Source organism: Cololabis saira, chromosome 3, assembly GCF_033807715.1.
Source record: "Cololabis saira isolate AMF1-May2022 chromosome 3, fColSai1.1, whole genome shotgun sequence".
Lineage (NCBI taxonomy): Eukaryota > Metazoa > Chordata > Actinopteri > Beloniformes > Belonidae > Cololabis > Cololabis saira.
The window spans coordinates 35,934,310-35,951,164 of NC_084589.1; the positions used below are offsets into that span (position 1 = coordinate 35,934,310).

General features: G+C 43.4%; 1 protein-coding gene across 2 annotated transcripts in view; it reads left to right on the forward strand.

Moving 5' to 3' along the window:
• The window catches only part of gabbr1a (gamma-aminobutyric acid (GABA) B receptor, 1a), a 163,155-nt gene that overhangs the window by 48,038 nt on the left and 98,262 nt on the right, over positions 1-16,855 (forward strand). For both annotated transcript variants that reach the window (XM_061718519.1, XM_061718520.1), the window contains exon 7: positions 5,031-5,191. In XM_061718519.1, coding sequence (XP_061574503.1) covers positions 5,031-5,191 — 161 coding nt within the window. The remainder of the gene's footprint in view (positions 1-5,030; positions 5,192-16,855) is intronic.

Below are 16,855 nucleotides of genomic sequence, written 5' to 3' on the forward strand. Positions count from 1 at the left end.
GACTGCTGTTACCTTCCTGGATAAACAGAAGTGTTTAATGCAGGATTTTGGTCTCTGGTCATGTGATGTCCTGTTGTTTTAGCGGTCAAACGGCGGCCACAGGGAGGCTTTGGCTCGGCGATGGTCCCATTAAGCTCCGTTCAGGTCGCAGCGGCAGGTTTCCACTCCTCTAAAGTCAGTTCCTCGTTGCTCTTTTCTCGGTTCCCCTCATTAGTGGTTTTTCTCGCAGCAGCTCCGCCGTTAATGACCTGATTCGCACCGTTTCCTTTGACATGTCGGCGCTGCCGGAGCTCTGGGAGGCATTGATGTGGCCTCTAATCTGAGCCGCCGTCACCTGTTGATCTGTAACGGACTCTTGGTCCTGACGGGGGTCAGTTTCGTGGTGAAAGGATTACTACGGAGGGTGAATGGGGGCCGTCGGCCGCTGCATCTCCGATGGCTTCATTAAGGAGGGAAAGACTCCAGCTCATATCGACACGACTCAGCTGGTACTTGGATCTGCTCATGAAGACGCAGCTGCTGCATCAAATCTGACAAAACAATCATCTGCTGAAGGAAATCTAAGACTCTAAAAATCTAAGACTCTAAGACTCATCCTTCAGTCTGACTGACACCCTTCAGGCTGTCTGCCACCTTCCCCCCCCCGGTTGGTGAACTCCACTTGATGTGCTGCAGCTGATCGATAACGTTGATCTGAACAGAACACTAGAGTGCAACGTTCAGCAGATTTGTTTGGACGGCCATAGTAGGAGTCAGTAATCCACACGACAGGTTGGACTGAACCCCTGCCAAAGGACACTGAAGCCCCGCGATGCCCCCGTTGCCCCTCCCACTCATGAGCGGAGATGTTGAACTTAAAACCAATGTCGGATCAATGTGGGGAACATTGATCCTCTGAGGCCGTGTTCACGCAGAGACGAGGTTAGAACGACCAGTGTTGGATAGTAACTAGGGCTGTTCGATTAATTGATTTTAAATCGCAATCGCGATTATGTAATTAGAACAATGTTAAAACGTAAAACTCGTAAAATCGATTTTTCACTTTTTTTTTTTAATTTTTCACTTTTTTTTTTTTTTTTTTACCTTGTCTGCACACATATTAATGATTGATACCATATTAATGATTGATGGAAATACCTCTCAATACCTGCGACAAGTGCCCCATGGGAGAGGCTCTTTAGTGTAGGAGGGGGCGTTGTAACATGCCACCGGGTAGACCGGCCCGTGTTCCTTGCAAAAAAATTGCAAATGTGAACAGCAAATGTAATGACTGACATTACACACCTCTACCTCCTTCATGGGTTGCATTATTATTTAGCATGCAAAGACCCAGTTTAGTTTAATTAGAAAATGTCTTGTTTTATTTACTTGGAAATATAACTTACTGTATGTTTGCAAGTGCTGATTTGTTGATTTTTTTTCAATAGATAAAACTTTATATTTTATTATATTTTTTTAAACTTTTTTTCAACTTATTTTACAGAGTTTTGCACTATATTCATTCATTTTTGGTTTAATAAGAGCAAAGTTTGCACTTAAAGCCCAATGGGGCAAATGTTCAATAAAAAAACAGCATATTTGAAATAATTTCTTTGCCTTTTGTCAATTCACAAAATAATCGTAATCGTAATCGAAAATCGGATTTTGAGAGAAGAAAATCGAGATTTTATTTTTGGGCAAAATCGAACAGCCCTAATAGTAACACGTTACTGTTACTGAAAGGCTGCGTTAGTCTCAGAGTTTGGCGCTTAAATGCCGGTGGAAGGATGGTTTACCAAAACAAAGGAAGCGTGGATCTTTCAGACTGATAAATGTAAGAAATAAAGTGATCATTTTGCGCTCATTTGTTTCAGGCTGTAGTCAGTTGGAGGTTTCTCAAAGAGTCCAGTCCAGTTGGAACGAGTTGGACCGGGACGTAACAGCAGCTGAACAGAATCATAATCGTTATCTACTGAGCTGAAATGAATGTCAACATTATTCATCAGGTTTTTTCTAAGTGTACCTGCAAACCCAAAATGGTTGGTTAAAAAGGGGGCGTTCCCGCCAAAGAAGCGGGTCGGACAAGAGCGGGTCGCCCGGGTTAAACGGGGTGAAGACTCCGCCCACCTAGCTCCCCGTCGGGTCGCCTGGCGGTAAATACTGCGGACCCTCCTGCTTTTGAGCAGCTGTTCCATTATTTTTCATTTCTATTTATTTATTTGTTTCAAAACATTTGCTGGCCTGACTTGAATAAATAACTTCATTAATTTCAATTCTATTTTATTTATATTGCATCTTTTACAACAGAAGTTGTCTTTAACATCTTTCCAGAGACCAGAACATGAGCCCCGAGCAATTATTACATAAACATAACATAAACAGTGGCTGGTAAGAACTCCCCTTTAGGAGGGAAGAAACCTGGACCAGGAGTTTGAGTGATATGTAGTACAACACTGAAATTAAGATATAAAGACTTTAACAGGGGCATTTTCAAGAATTAAAAAAAAAAAGTAACTAAAAAGTAACTTTTAATAGTAACGCATTACTGTTTCTCCAGATGTGCATTCACAGCGATGCCATGAAGGCGTCTGCTGTCACGAAGCACAACTAGGAGACGGTCTCCTGGCAGTAATGAGCCCCCACTGTATATAATAATAATAATAAACGCTCCACCTGCTGCCCCCCCCCCCCCCCCCCGGTTCCCTGTTGGCCCCGGTTCCCGCCTCTGCTGGAGCTGGCGATGTTCCCTCAGCTGGCAGGAAGCTGACCTGACTCCAGCTGACCTCCAGCTGCCGGAGGCTCGGCGAGGAGCTCGGGCAGAAGCAGCGTGATGGTTTAGTTTCCTTCAGCTTGCTGATCCCCGGTGTTCTGACAGCAGACCATCGTTGCCTTAGCAACTAGTGGGAACCATGTAACCTGGTATGATCCGCGTTTAGAGACACAGGTGTTCCTCAAAACCATCGACTGTAGACGGATGTTTGGAGCTTAAACCTGGAGCTCCTGGTGGTCATCAGGGGTGCAGGGCGGAGTCTGTGGGCGGTAGTAACCATGGTAACCCGGCAGTGGAAGTTCACATGTAGATCAACACTTATAGTTAAGAACAAAGATGTCATATTGCTCAAAAACGTCAGATAGGGGATTTTCTGGGACACATTTACATGGGGCCAGGTTCTGGTTCTGTTGGGCTTTTCCTTCCCACTGTCACCAAGTGCTTCCTCAAAGGGAAAATGCATCACTTCTCTTCAAAACAAAAACAACGGTCTTGACCAGACTGCAGAATTAAAATACAAGGGAAGTACTGGATCTTGTACTGCAACTTTTACCCAGTTTTAATGACATTTTACTCTCTAAATATGGTAGTTAAGATGTTGACCTCCTAAATGGAGAATGTGATGTTCCCTGATTGTGAAGCAATAATAGTTATCAAGAAATTCGTTTTTTCCAAAAAGAACTGAGTTTTAAGTTAATTGTTTACTATTTGTGGAATCTAATTAATTATCATTGGATACAATCCAGTTTTAGTGCAGTTTTATGGGGTGTTCATGAAATGCCTTTCACGTGGTTTATATGGCTTTTTGAGGAAGAATATGTGGTTTTTAGTTCAATAATTTTGTTAGTTTCCTCAAATCCAATAAGCCTGTGAGGCAAAAAGAACTTATGTGGAAAAACACACAAACAGAGAGCAAGAAAATAACTCTTTAAGGTAAATGAGGATAAGTGAGTGGGATGTCAGTGAAATGAAGTGGTCAAAGTACCACAAGATCATAATAAAGCTCGCTGTTTAGAGCTTTTTTATTATTATTATTACTGACAGATATATACAGAAAAGGTACAAAACTTCAGGATAAAATGCAGTTACAAATTAAGGACTCGCTGTTTAGAGCTGATCTGCTCTCATCTGGGTCTGTGACGTCACAGCAATCTGCATGTAAACGCTGAATGATCTTCCCAAACAAAATGATCAGATTGCTTATTTGTCGGTGATTACTCCATAAACCGATTCATAAAAGTGTTTTTTTTATTTCATGATAATTTCCGCTAATAATAATTAAATCTAATCCAACAGGTATTTTCCGGTTTTGCAGCTCGCGGTATTTTGGGTACAGTTACTAAATAATAATAAGAATCCTCTTTTTGATTGGCTTGGTCTAAACCCCCCCATCGATGACGTCAGTGTGTGGGCGCCGCTGTTGATGTATCGATCGGTGATTGATTATTGACGCAGCGGCAGCTGTGTGAGGGGGTGTGCGGTGTGTAAGTCATTAGACAGCGACCCCCCGCGGCTCGAGCTGCCTCCACCTCCCTCCCCCCCAACCCTCCTGCGCGCAGACGGCTGCTGCTGCAGTGGATCAGTCGCAGAGACTCTGCGCTCCGGCGCTGCCTTTCCGCGGAGCAGGAACACACGAACCCGCGTCCGCGTCCAAAACGGGAGAAATGCGGCTGTTTCCGACGCGCTTCTCCCCCCGAGGCTCCCGCATCTCCCCCGCATCATCTCCCTCGCATGACCCGAGCCGCGTCCTCCAGCGTCCCTCAGCTCAGACGCGTCCAGCGGGGACGCGCGGCGCATCTCGCTTTTAGTTCCATCGCGCTCCGTCTCGGTTCGCTGGAAACTTGACTATACGAGCCGTTTTTTTTTTTTTTTTTTTTTTTTTTTTATACTTTGCCCCTGAAAATACGAGGCACACCGTGTTGAATCTGCGCGTCACGCCGATTTAAAGCTCATCCCGTCCACCATTGCGCGTGCAATTATTAAAAGTACTGAACGTGGATCTGATCATTCCCCTGCAAAAAAGCGCCTCGGAACTCCGCACACGTGTTGAGTTCACTTGGATCTGAGTTTTAAAATCCGGTGATAGAGCAGCGTGACCTTCGCGTGGCTCCGGGCGCACCTGGCGCACCTGGCGCACCGTGCGCGCCCTGCTCACCTGCAAACATGCCGCCGCCGCCGCCGCCGCCTGCGCGCAGCCGCAGTCCCGGCTCCTGCATGGGGCTCCTGCGGGCGTCTCTCACCGTCCTTCTGCTCCTCTCCCGGCCCCGGCCGTCCGCTGCAGGGAAGAAGAAGCTGTACATCGGCGCGCTGTTCCCCATGAGCGGCGGCTGGCCGGGCGGCCAGGCCTGCATGCCGTCCGCGCAGATGGCGCTGGACCTGGTCAACAACCGCAGCGACATCCTGCCGGACTACGAGCTGGAGCTCATCCACTACGACAGCATGGTGAGTGCCGGGGAGGAGGGATGGAGGGATGGAGGAGGGAGGGGGGTGAGCTGTCAGTGATGCCTGACCCCCCCACACAGTGGCGTCAATTCAGTCCAAGCTAAGGTATGGCAAGGTTACGAGTCACAGAACTGAACTAGAGTATCATCAACACGTCCAGCAAATACTCATCACAGAAGTTTGTTATGTAGCTTATCTGTGTGGTCAAGAAAATTGGAACTTTTTCAAATGCAGTCTCACTCACTGCAAAAACTCAAAATCTTACCAGGAATATTTGTCTTATTTCTAGTTAAAATGTCTCATTTTTAGTCAAAACATCTCATTACACTTAAAACAACAATTAATCACCAGAAAAATAACTAATTTGACCATTTTCACCTGATTCAAGTAAATTTTCACTTGAAATAAGTAGAAAAATCTGCCAGTGGGACAAGATTTATCTTCTCATTACAAGCAAAAAAAATCTTGTTCCACTGGCAGATTTTTCCACTTATTTTAAGTGGAAAATCTACTTGAAACAGGTGAAAATGGTTGTTTTTGAGTCTTGTCTTAAATGTAATGAGATTTGTTTTGACTAAATTTAGACATTTTAACTAGAAATAAGACAAATATTCTTGTTAAGATTTTGAGTTTTTGCAGTGTATAATAACTAGTGAAATCGATCATGTTGTTCTGATTTGCATTTGTAGTTATTCTATATGTATTAAGTAATAGAATAATCAATACAAATGGACACAGAGTAATTCCATAAATGTATTTAAAAAACAAACATTTACATTTTCCCTTGAAGCCACGGTGTGGCGGCTGCCATACCTTGCCATACCCAATTGACGCCCCTGCCCCCACACCCCCCACCCTGAACTGTCCGGAGAAACTGACTCCTGTCTCGTGTTTTATGTGCTGCAGCTAATCTGCTGCTGGCTGCTGCCAGCGTTTCATCTCAAGCCCTTTTCAGTTTTTTTTGGAGGCAATAAGGATCTGACTGCTCAGGGCTGCTTCTAGCTTTTTGGGGGGCTTTTTGTAGGCCACCCCTTTCTAACAAACATAAAGCTTTTATTATGGTTTAGTAATTCCATTCTAAAAAGGAATCATGACTTTTTAATCTGGCAGCGCAGAAGGTGGAAATCTGAAGCACAATTAAATTGTTTAACCTTGAAGCGGTTGTTGTATTTATGCAGGTGGAACACTTGTTACCACGAGGCAGAACAGGCAAATGCTGAGGGGGCTGTGGCCTCCAGGGGGCGCCACAAACATCAGGGAAAAATCGTGTCTGAGCAATTCGCCTCCACAATGCTAGTCGGGGGGGGGGTGGGGGGGGGGGGGTCATCACTGTTCTGGATCATTTGTGGAGATTATGCTTTTATTATTTGTTGTATTTACATCTGATTAGCTAACGGTTATATGGCAGGTTTTTAACCCCAGTTGTTCGTTGTGTTACACTTCAAATGGTCTAGAGCGTGTTGATTATTTTAAACTTTACATCAGTGTTAAAGTACTTATAGTAATAATAATGATGATGATGATGATGATGATGATGATGATGATTATTATTATTATTATCATAATAATAATAATTATTATTATCATCCATATTGTTATTATCATTATTATTATTATTAATAATGATTATTTATCATTATTTTTACTTTTATTATTGTGATCATTATTATTGTTATTTTTATTTATTAGCATTATTATTTATTATAATTATTATTATCATTATTTTTACCATTATCATTATTTTTACTATTATTATTGTTATCATTTTTTATCATTATTATTATTTTTTATCATTATTATTATCATTATTCTTACCGTTATTATTATCATCATTGTTTATTATTCTCATTATTATTATTATTGTTTATCATTATTATTATCATTGTTATTAACGTTATTATTATTATCATCATTGTTTATTATTATAATTATTATTATTTATCATTATTATTATCCTCATTTTTACCATTATTATTATTATCATTATTAATATTCCATGCAGAGGCCAGTATTCTGGGTTGCGACTAACCTTGCAGCCCTCCAGCCCCCCCGGTGGACGTCGTTGGTCTCTGCATCCATATAGGTCCTCCTGTAGCAGGAAACGGCCCTGGCAGTGTTGTTGGGGTCTCCTGACTTTCATGAAAGCCCCCCCCCCTCCCCCCACCAGAAAGGAGCCCCCCAGTCCTGGCTGCGCCCCCAGACCGAGCCGCCCGGCCACATATAGCACCTCCTGCCTGTTGCTCATCAATCATTAATCAGGCTGATATTTGTAAATGTCAGCAGTATGAATCTAAAAGCCCCCCCCCCCATACCCCCCCCACCGATCACTCTCCCTTCACACTTTCAAACCAAAACACACGTGTGGCTCCGGTGGCTTCGTCCTCGTTGTTGTTCCCAAAGTTTCTCTCCATCAAAGCGGCTTTTTCTCATCAGCTGAACGGCTGCAGACACATGACTGGATACCCCCCCCCCCCTATCCCACCCTCCACCTCTCTTCCATCGGGGGTCGTTATCAATCACGCTGCAGGACAAATGCCCCCAGAGTTGGCCGAGGCACCAAACGGTTAACTGCACCGGGGCTGGTGGGAAATGTGCTGGAGCTTTACTCTGATTGGTGAACGCGGCTCTGCATCGGAATCCTGTTAAACAGAATAGCAGCAGAGGAGTGTGTGTGTGTGTGTGTGTGTGTGTGTGTGTGTGTGTGTGTGTGTGTGTGTGTGTGTGTGTGTGTGTGTGTGTGTGTGTGTGTGTGTGTGTGTGTGTGTGTGTGTGTGTGTGTGTGTGTGTGTGTGTGTGTGTGTGTGTGTGTGTGTGTGTGCACGCATGTGTGTGTCTGTGAGAGAGAGAGAGAGGGGGGGGGTGAGTTGGCATGGCAACACAGCTACTCTTGGAGCACCACGGAAACAAACAAGGCGTCAGCTCTGAAGCTCACGAAGCTCGGCCTCCGTCACCCGTCAAGCAGGTGGAGGAGGTAATTACAAGGAGATTAATTAGCTCCGATGTCCTGGTTCGGTCAGAGATCTCCACCTTAGTAGCAGATCTCCACCTTAGTAACAGATCTCCACCTTAGTAAAAGATCTCCACCTTAGTAACAGATCTCCACCTTAGTAAAAGATCTCCACAGATCTCCACCTTAGTAACAGATCTCCACCTTAGTAACAGATCTCCACCTTAGTAACAGATCTCCACCTTAGTAACAGATCTCCACCTTAGTAAAAGATCTCCACCTTAGTAAAAGATCTCCACCTCAGTAGCAGATCTCCACCTCAGTAAAAGATCTCCACCTCAGTAGCAGATCTCCACCTCAGTAACAGATCTCCACCTTAGTAACAGATCTCCACCTTAGTAACAGATCTCCACCTTAGTAGCAGATCTCCACCTCAGTAACAGATCTCCACCTTAGTAGCAGATCTCCACTAGGGCTGTTCGATTTTGCCCAAAAATAAAATCTCAAATTTTTTCTCTCAAAATCCGATTTTCGATTACGATTACGATTATTTTGTGAATTGACAAAAGGCAAAGAAATGACTTCAAATATGCTGTTTTTTTATTGAACATTTGCCCCATTGGGCTTTAAGTGCAAACTTTGCTCTTATTAAACCAAAAATGAATGAATAAAGTGCAAAACTCTGTAAAATAAGTTTAAAAAAAGTTTAAAAAAATATAATAAAATATAAAGTTTTATCTCTGAAAAAAAAAAATCAGCAAATCAGCACTTGCAAACATACAGTAAGTTATATTTCCAATTAAATAAAACAAGACATTTTCTAATTAAACTAAACTGGGTCTTTGCATGCTAAATAATAATGCAACCCATGAAGGAGGTAGAGGTGTGTAATGTCAGTCATTACATTTGCTGTTCACATTTGCAAGTTTTTTGCAAGGAACACGAGCCGGTCTACCCGGTGGCATGTTACAACGCCTCCTCCTACACTAAAGAGCCTCTCCCATGAGGCACTTGTCGCAGGTATTGAGAGGTATTTCCATCAATCATTAATATGGTATCAATCATTAATATGTGTGCAGACAAGGTAAAAAAAAAAAAAAAAGTGAAAAATCGATTTTACGATTTTCACGTTTTAACATCGTTCTAATTACATAATCGCGATTACGATTTAAAATCGATTAATCGAACAGCCCTAATCTCCACCTTAACAGATCTCCACCTTAGTAACAGATCTCCACCTTAACAGATCTCCACCTCAGTAACAGATCTCCACCTCAGTAACAGATCTCCACCTCAGTAACAGATCTCCACCTCAGTAACAGATCTCCACCTTAACAGATCTCCACCTCAGTAACAGATCTCCACCTTAACAGATCTCCACCTCAGTAACAGATCTCCACCTTAGTAACAGATCTCCACCTTAACAGATCTCCACCTTAACAGATCTCCACCTCAGTAACAGATCTCCACCTTAGTAACAGATCTCCACCTCAGTAACAGATCTCCACCTTAGTAGCAGATCTCCACCTTAGTAAAAGATCTCCACCTCAGTAACAGATCTCCACCTCAGTAACAGATCTCCACCTTAGTAGCAGATCTCCACCTCAGTAACAGATCTCCACCTTAGTAACAGATCTCCACCTTTAGTAACAGATCTCCACCTTAGTAACAGATCTCCACCTCAGTAACAGATCTCCACCTCAGTAACAGATCTCCACCTTTAGTAACAGATCTCCACCTTAGTAACAGATCTCCACCTCAGTAACAGATCTCCACCTCAGTAACAGATCTCCACCTTAGTAACAGATCTCCACCTCAGTAACAGATCTCCACCTTAGTAGCAGATCTCCACCTTAGTAAAAGATCTCCACCTCAGTAACAGATCTCCACCTTAGTAGCAGATCTCCACCTCAGTAACAGATCTCCACCTTAGTAACAGATCTCCACCTTTAGTAACAGATCTCCACCTCAGTAACAGATCTCCACCTCAGTAACAGATCTCCACCTCAGTAACAGATCTCCACCTTTAGTAACAGATCTCCACCTCAGTAACAGATCTCCACCTTAGTAAAAGATCTCCACCTCAGTAACAGATCTCCACCTTTAGTAACAGATCTCCACCTCAGTAACAGATCTCCACCTCAGTAACAGATCTCCACCTTAGTAACAGATCTCCACCTCAGTAACAGATCTCCACCTTACCAGCAAATCTCCACCTCACCAGCAGATCTCCACCTTAGTAACAGATCTCCACCTTAGTAACAGATCTCCACCTTAATAACAGATCTCCACCTTAGTAACAGATCTCCACCTTAGGGCTGCACGATTCTGGACAAAATGAGAATCACGATTTTTTTGCTTAGAATTGAGATCACGATTCTCTCACGATTTTTTTCCAATATAAAATTTATTGCACTTATTACTTTAACTTTGCAACAGCTGAACAAAAATATAATAACAATAAACATCTCTTGTCTTCTTTACACAAACCTTTGAATAATTTAAACAATAATAACAATTTTGAACAATATTTGTTCCTCCCTGAGTTGAACACCCTTTCAGAAAGGGGACTTGTAACAGATCCTGTAGTTCTGAGGCAACAAATTATTCCTCTGGCTGGGATGAACCCCCCATTGCCTTTTGCTGCTATTAAGAAGCTGCCGATACAAAAGGTAAACGTTACAAAAAATATGATGGTGCCTGATAAAAGACTGGCATCAACTTTGTAACAGCTGACATTAGGGCTGGGCGATATGGACCAAAAGTCATATCTCGATATTTTCTAGCTGAATGGCGATACTCGATATATATCTCGATATTTTTTCTGTGCCTTAATTGGGGTTTCCCCCAAAGCATTATAGCATAGCATCTCTGTTAGCTTAATTTTTTTCTGAGGCAAACCCTTAAAATAAACAGTCAGTTTTAATACAAAGCCTCGTGCCAAATGTCACACAGGTACCTTTATTAACAGAGGTCTGCACAATATCAACATGTATAAAACAAATGAAATAAAATAAACTGCCTGCATATATAGAATAAAAATGCTTCTTGAATAAAATAAAACAAATATCCCTTTCCTGCATAACAATTAAATTAAAATACACTGTAATTAATACAATGTAGACAGTAACAGGCAGACTTTTCCACTGAGGTTGACAGTTGTGCAAATAACAAAACATTTGTGCAAATCTCAAATAAAACATTCAAGTCAATTTGTCACAAAATAAGCTATATCAAAATCATTAAAAAAAAAATCTAATTTTTTTTTTTTTTTTTTTTTAAATCGATATAAACGATATTGTCTTGTACCATATCATGTTTGAAAATATATCGATATATATTAAAATATCGATATATCGCCCAGCCCTAGCTGACATTGAACATAAAAAAAAAAAAAAAAAAATTAAATCGTCATTTGGAAATGAGATTGCGTTCAAGCATGAATCGAGATCGTGATTTTTTAACGATTAATCGTGCAGCCCTACTCCACCTCAGTAGCAGATCTCCACCTTAGTAGCAGATCTCCACCTCACCAGCAGATCTCCACCTTAGTAGCAGATCTCCACCTTAGTAGCAGATCTCCACCTCAGTAACAGATCTCCACCTCAGTAACAGATCTCCACCTCACCAGCAGATCTCCACCTCAGTAGCAGATCTCCACCTTAGTAACAGATCTCCACCTCACCAGCAGATCTCCACCTTAGTAGCAGATCTCCACCTCAGTAACAGATCTCCACCTCAGTAACAGATCTCCACCTCACCAGCAGATCTCCACCTCAGTAGCAGATCTCCACCTCAGTAACAGATCTCCACCTCACGCTGCCACTGCATTCAACAGATCTTCGGTGTAATTATGCAGCAAACTGTCTTGACCTGAATTTCTCCCCACCGGGAACTTTTACCGCCCCTCCGAGAGCCCGACTGCGAGACGTGCAGCGCCGTTTCACTTCTTTTCTTTCTCTTCTCTTTTCTTTTCCTGCAACCAGGAGAAAGAAAACACGCCCACGCGTCGGTGTTTTATGACTATTAGGGTTTGGAGTGGGGAGCTTGTTCAACTTCATACAATATTCATGCGGCTCGACACTTAATCCCCGACGGTCTCTGCGAGCGGCTGCAGAAACCCCGACCGGTTCCTCCGGTGGATCTGGCGGCGGCTGCAGACTATTTACAGCCCTGCTGCGAACCTACACACACACACACACACACACACACACACATACAGTACTCCACGCAGGGCCGTTGCCATGGATATATCAAAGCAGAGACTGCAAACTTTGATCAATTATTAACGGTGACGAGTGAGACAGTGGAGACGGAGAAGCGGCGGAACGAGGTGCCTCCATCACTTCCGCCTCTTATTTTAATTGGCAGCCGTGACGCAGATTCGACTCGCGTGGCTCAACTGGTGTTGGTTACTGGTCCGGCGTGCCGGGAGCGAAGAGTGGTGCCAGACGTAATTATGGGGACATTAGGAGATGTGGCCGTGCATGCTGGGAGTGGACACATAGGCCGTCCCCCCCACCCCCCCAGGCCCTGATCATATCCTCCATTCACACTCTTTTTTTTACACTCTTCAGTCGTGAGAGTAATTAGGCAAGGCAAGTTTATTTGTATAGCACAATTCCACAGAAGGTAATTCAAAATGCTTTACATCAACATTCAAAGCGGCAAGACGCAATTAAACAGTAAATAACTAATAAAATAAAATAAAATCATAAGAAAAGAGGAAAAATAATAAAAAGCATGAGTTGTTAAAAAGTAAGGGCAGTAGAGTACAGCAGGTACTAGGGATGGGCGGTATGGACTAAAAAATGTATCACGATAATTTCTGGCATTTATCCCGATAACGATAAATATGGCGATTTCTTCCTTCCTTCCTTCCTTCCTTCCTTCCTTCCTTCCTTCCTTCCTTCCTTCCTTCCTTCCTTCCTTCCTTCCTTCCTTCCTTCCTTCCTTCCTTCCTTCCCTCCTTCCCTCCTTCCCTCCTTCCCTCCTTCCCTCCTTCTTTCCTTCCTTCTTTCCTTCCTTCTTTCCTTCCTTCCTTCACGTACGTTGTGCGTGGATTTAACGCAGGACCATAAATCTGATCTAAATTGTTTTGTCGAGGACGGATTTCTAAAAGGCGTTTTCTTTTCATTTATTTGGGGTCAGATACATTTTTGTCTGGGGCTTTTTTTTGTTTGCTTTGCCTCTGGAATACTAACATTGTGCACTGAAAGCGTGCATGACTCACCTCGCCTGGCAGACCTCAGAGGGCAGCCAACGCTCCCAGGAAGCCACAACCCCACGTTTCATATTCGCTTCTGCTCTCATCCATGAACATCTCGTTCCTGTGGTCGTTTTTCCTTTTGGCGTGTCACGGTCGTCGGGCATCTCCTCTACGTGGATGAGGTGGTGCGGTACGCCGGGGCTATGAGGCGACACGCCGAGTCACTGAACCATGACAGCAGAATGTCCAGCCACAATACTGGATTGAATTTGGACGAGATGAACGTGCTCAAAAAGAGGCAAAATGTTCACGGCTGAAGGGGCCGAACTAGGGTTATCAGGGTTACTAGAGATACTAGGGTTATCAGGGTTACTAGAGATACTAGGGTTATCAGGGTTACTAGATATACTAGGGTTATCGGGGTTCTTAGGGTTATTAGAGTTACTATAGTTACAAGGTTACTAGGGTTACTAGGATTACTAGTGCTAGGAGGGTTACCAGGGTTACTAGGGTTTGTAGGGTTACTAGAGCTACTAGGGTTACTATGGTTACAAGGTTACTAGGGTTACTAGGGCTAGGAGGGTTACCAGGGTTACCAGGGTTACTAGGGTTTGTAGGGCTACTACGGCTAGTAGGGTTGCTAGAGCTACTAGGGTTACTAGGGCTAGTAGGGTTACTAGGGTTACTACTACTACTGTTATTTAGACAGTCGGACACTTTTATCCAAAGCGACTTACATCTGAGAGGGGTGCAATTAGGGTTAATGGCTACTAGGGCTACCAGGGCTACTAGGCTTACTAAAGTTACTATGGTTACCAGGCTTACTAGGGCTACTAGGATTACTAGGGCTAGTAGGGTTACCAGGGTTACTTGAGCGTCTAGGGTTACTGTGGGTTTGTAGGGTTACTACGGTTACTAGGGCTACTAGGGTTACTAGGGTTTGTAGGGTTACTACGGTTACTAGGGCTACTAGGGTTACTAGGGTTTGTAGGGTTACTACGGTTACTAGGGTTACTAGGGTTTGTAGGGTTACTACGGTTACTAGGGCTACTAGGGTTACTAGGGTTTGTAGGGTTACTACGGTTACTAGGGCTACTAGGGTTACTAGGGTTTGTAGGGTTACTACGGTTACTACGGCTACTAGGGTTACTAGGGTTACCAGAGCTACTAGTTACTAGGGCTACTAGGGTTACAAGGGTTTGTAGGGTTTGTAGGGTTACTACGGCTACTAGGGTTACTAGGGTTACTAGGGTTACCAGAGCTACTAGTTACTAGGGCTACTAGGGTTTGTAGGGTTACTACGGTTACTAGGGCTACTAGGGTTACTAGGGTTTGTAGGGTTACTACGGCTACTAGGGTTACTAGGGTTACTAGGGTTACCAGAGCTACTAGTTACTAGGGCTACTAGGGTTACAAGGGTTTGTAGGGTTTGTAGGTTTACTACGGCTACTAAGGTTTCGATTTCAATATGCGATAATTTTACAACACAGATTGCACAGATTACAACAATAAAGAAAACAAATCTGTGGCTTTACCTCTTTAACACGTCTACACACGTCTGTACACACGAGTGTTATGGGTCGTTCTCTCTGAACCCAATCGCACAACACCAAACCGGGTTAAACTTTAGCCAAAACGAGGCGTAGTTTAATAGAAAAACAAAGAAAAACACCCACAGGGAGCAAAAAAAACCTTCCTCACAGGGAACTCAGAACTTCTTCATAATTAACTCAAAAGTCACAGAGAGAAAAAAAACCACCAGCAAACTAACAAACAAACCAACAAAGCTCACAGAGTTAACAAAACGAACCAGCAATGAACAACTCGCAGCCCCGCTCTTTAACTTCTCCTGATGAGCTGACGGGCTGCAGGTGTGGTTTAAGGCTGATTTATGGTTCCGCGTTACACCAACGCAGAGCCTACGCCGTAGGGTACGCGCAACGTACGGCGCGCGTCGCCGCGTAACCTACGGCGTACCCTACGGCGTAGGCTCTGCGTCGATTTAACGCGGAACCATAAATCTGGCTTCACAGCGCGACTCCACTGTCCGCCGGCGCACGCCCGGCTCGTGCTCGGCGCCGCGCACAGCTCCTCGCCGACTCCGTGCTCATATATTTAATACATTTATAAAGCCCATCTATTTATAAAGCCCTGTCTGGCCTAGCCCTAACACTGAGGCCATGGTAGATAGGTTACAGGCGGACACGCAGCACTGTTGACTTTTTTTCGCTGCCGGCAACGTGACCAGATCACGTGACCAGATCACGTGACCAGATCACGTGACTGGTCAAATCGCAGCCTTTGTGATTAGAAAAATCTCGTTTTATCACATCGCGATATTATCGCAAATGCAATTAATCGTTCAGCCCTAGTTTGTAGGGTTACTAGGGCTACTAGGGTTACTAGGGCTACTAGGGTTAGGGTATCCGTGCTTACCTGAAACGTATCTGTGAGGTGGGATCTGAACCAGATCAGGAAGGTGATCAAGAACAGTACCAGAGAGGCCCCCCAGCTGCCTGAGTCTATAAATAAAGACTGGGTCTACTGTACTGTATATAAGGCTGCACTTACATCCAGCGATACCAGGACTAAAATCGTGTGTTGCACCCAAGATCACTGATGATTTTTAATAAGGCCGTCTCTGTACTGAAGTTCATCCTAAAACCAGATTGAAATCTCTCACAAACATGATTTTTGATTTTCTAAATCTTAGAAAATGACAAGTTGGGTACTGGTTTGCATCAGGATCCAGACTGCTTTTCTTCAGAGGGGGGTCTCACCATGGCTGTTTTGAAAGCAGAAGGAAAGATACTTGTCAGAAGTGAGCAATCACAATATTTCAACGCTCGCCCTCAAAGGATTCATAGTGGAGCGGAGTGAGGTTTACTTGGTAGATTACTCCGCCAAGCATCTTAGAATCAACCAGGATGAAATGATCCAGTGTTTCTTCAGGTTTAAGCACACCTTTAGTTTCACTAAAGACAAGTAAAATGCTGCTTCTAATAGTCAATTTGGCTCCTGAAGTGGTCTTCGGATAAGAGGTAATTTATACAAAGTCTGTTTATTAAGATTAGGGTTGATTAGACTGTCAATATTAGACAAGAAGTCTGGCGTTGTTTTAATTTTCAGTCATTAGTTTGACAAAATTGTTGTTTCTTGCCCGTTTAACTTTGGTGTTGTAGATTTTGATAATTGTTTTTCCTCAGTTGATAACTGTTTTTCCTCAGTTTTGTTTCAGCTTTCCTGTAGTTTCGTTTCAGTCGACTGATTTTATCACGTCTCCATGGGACTTTAGTTTTTACCTTCTTTGTTGTTGGTGGAGCTACTAAGTCAGGCTTGACTTAAGTTTTCTGTTAAAAGGATAAAATCAAAGCAGGCAGGTAAAATAACTGGAGGAGTCTTGTTATTTGCAGCCACTTCTGGGGTTAAATAGAGGTCTCGTTGAACGGAAAAGAAAAGAAAGGAAAAGCAAGTGTTTTAAGACTGTGGTATTGGTGTAATGCCTGAC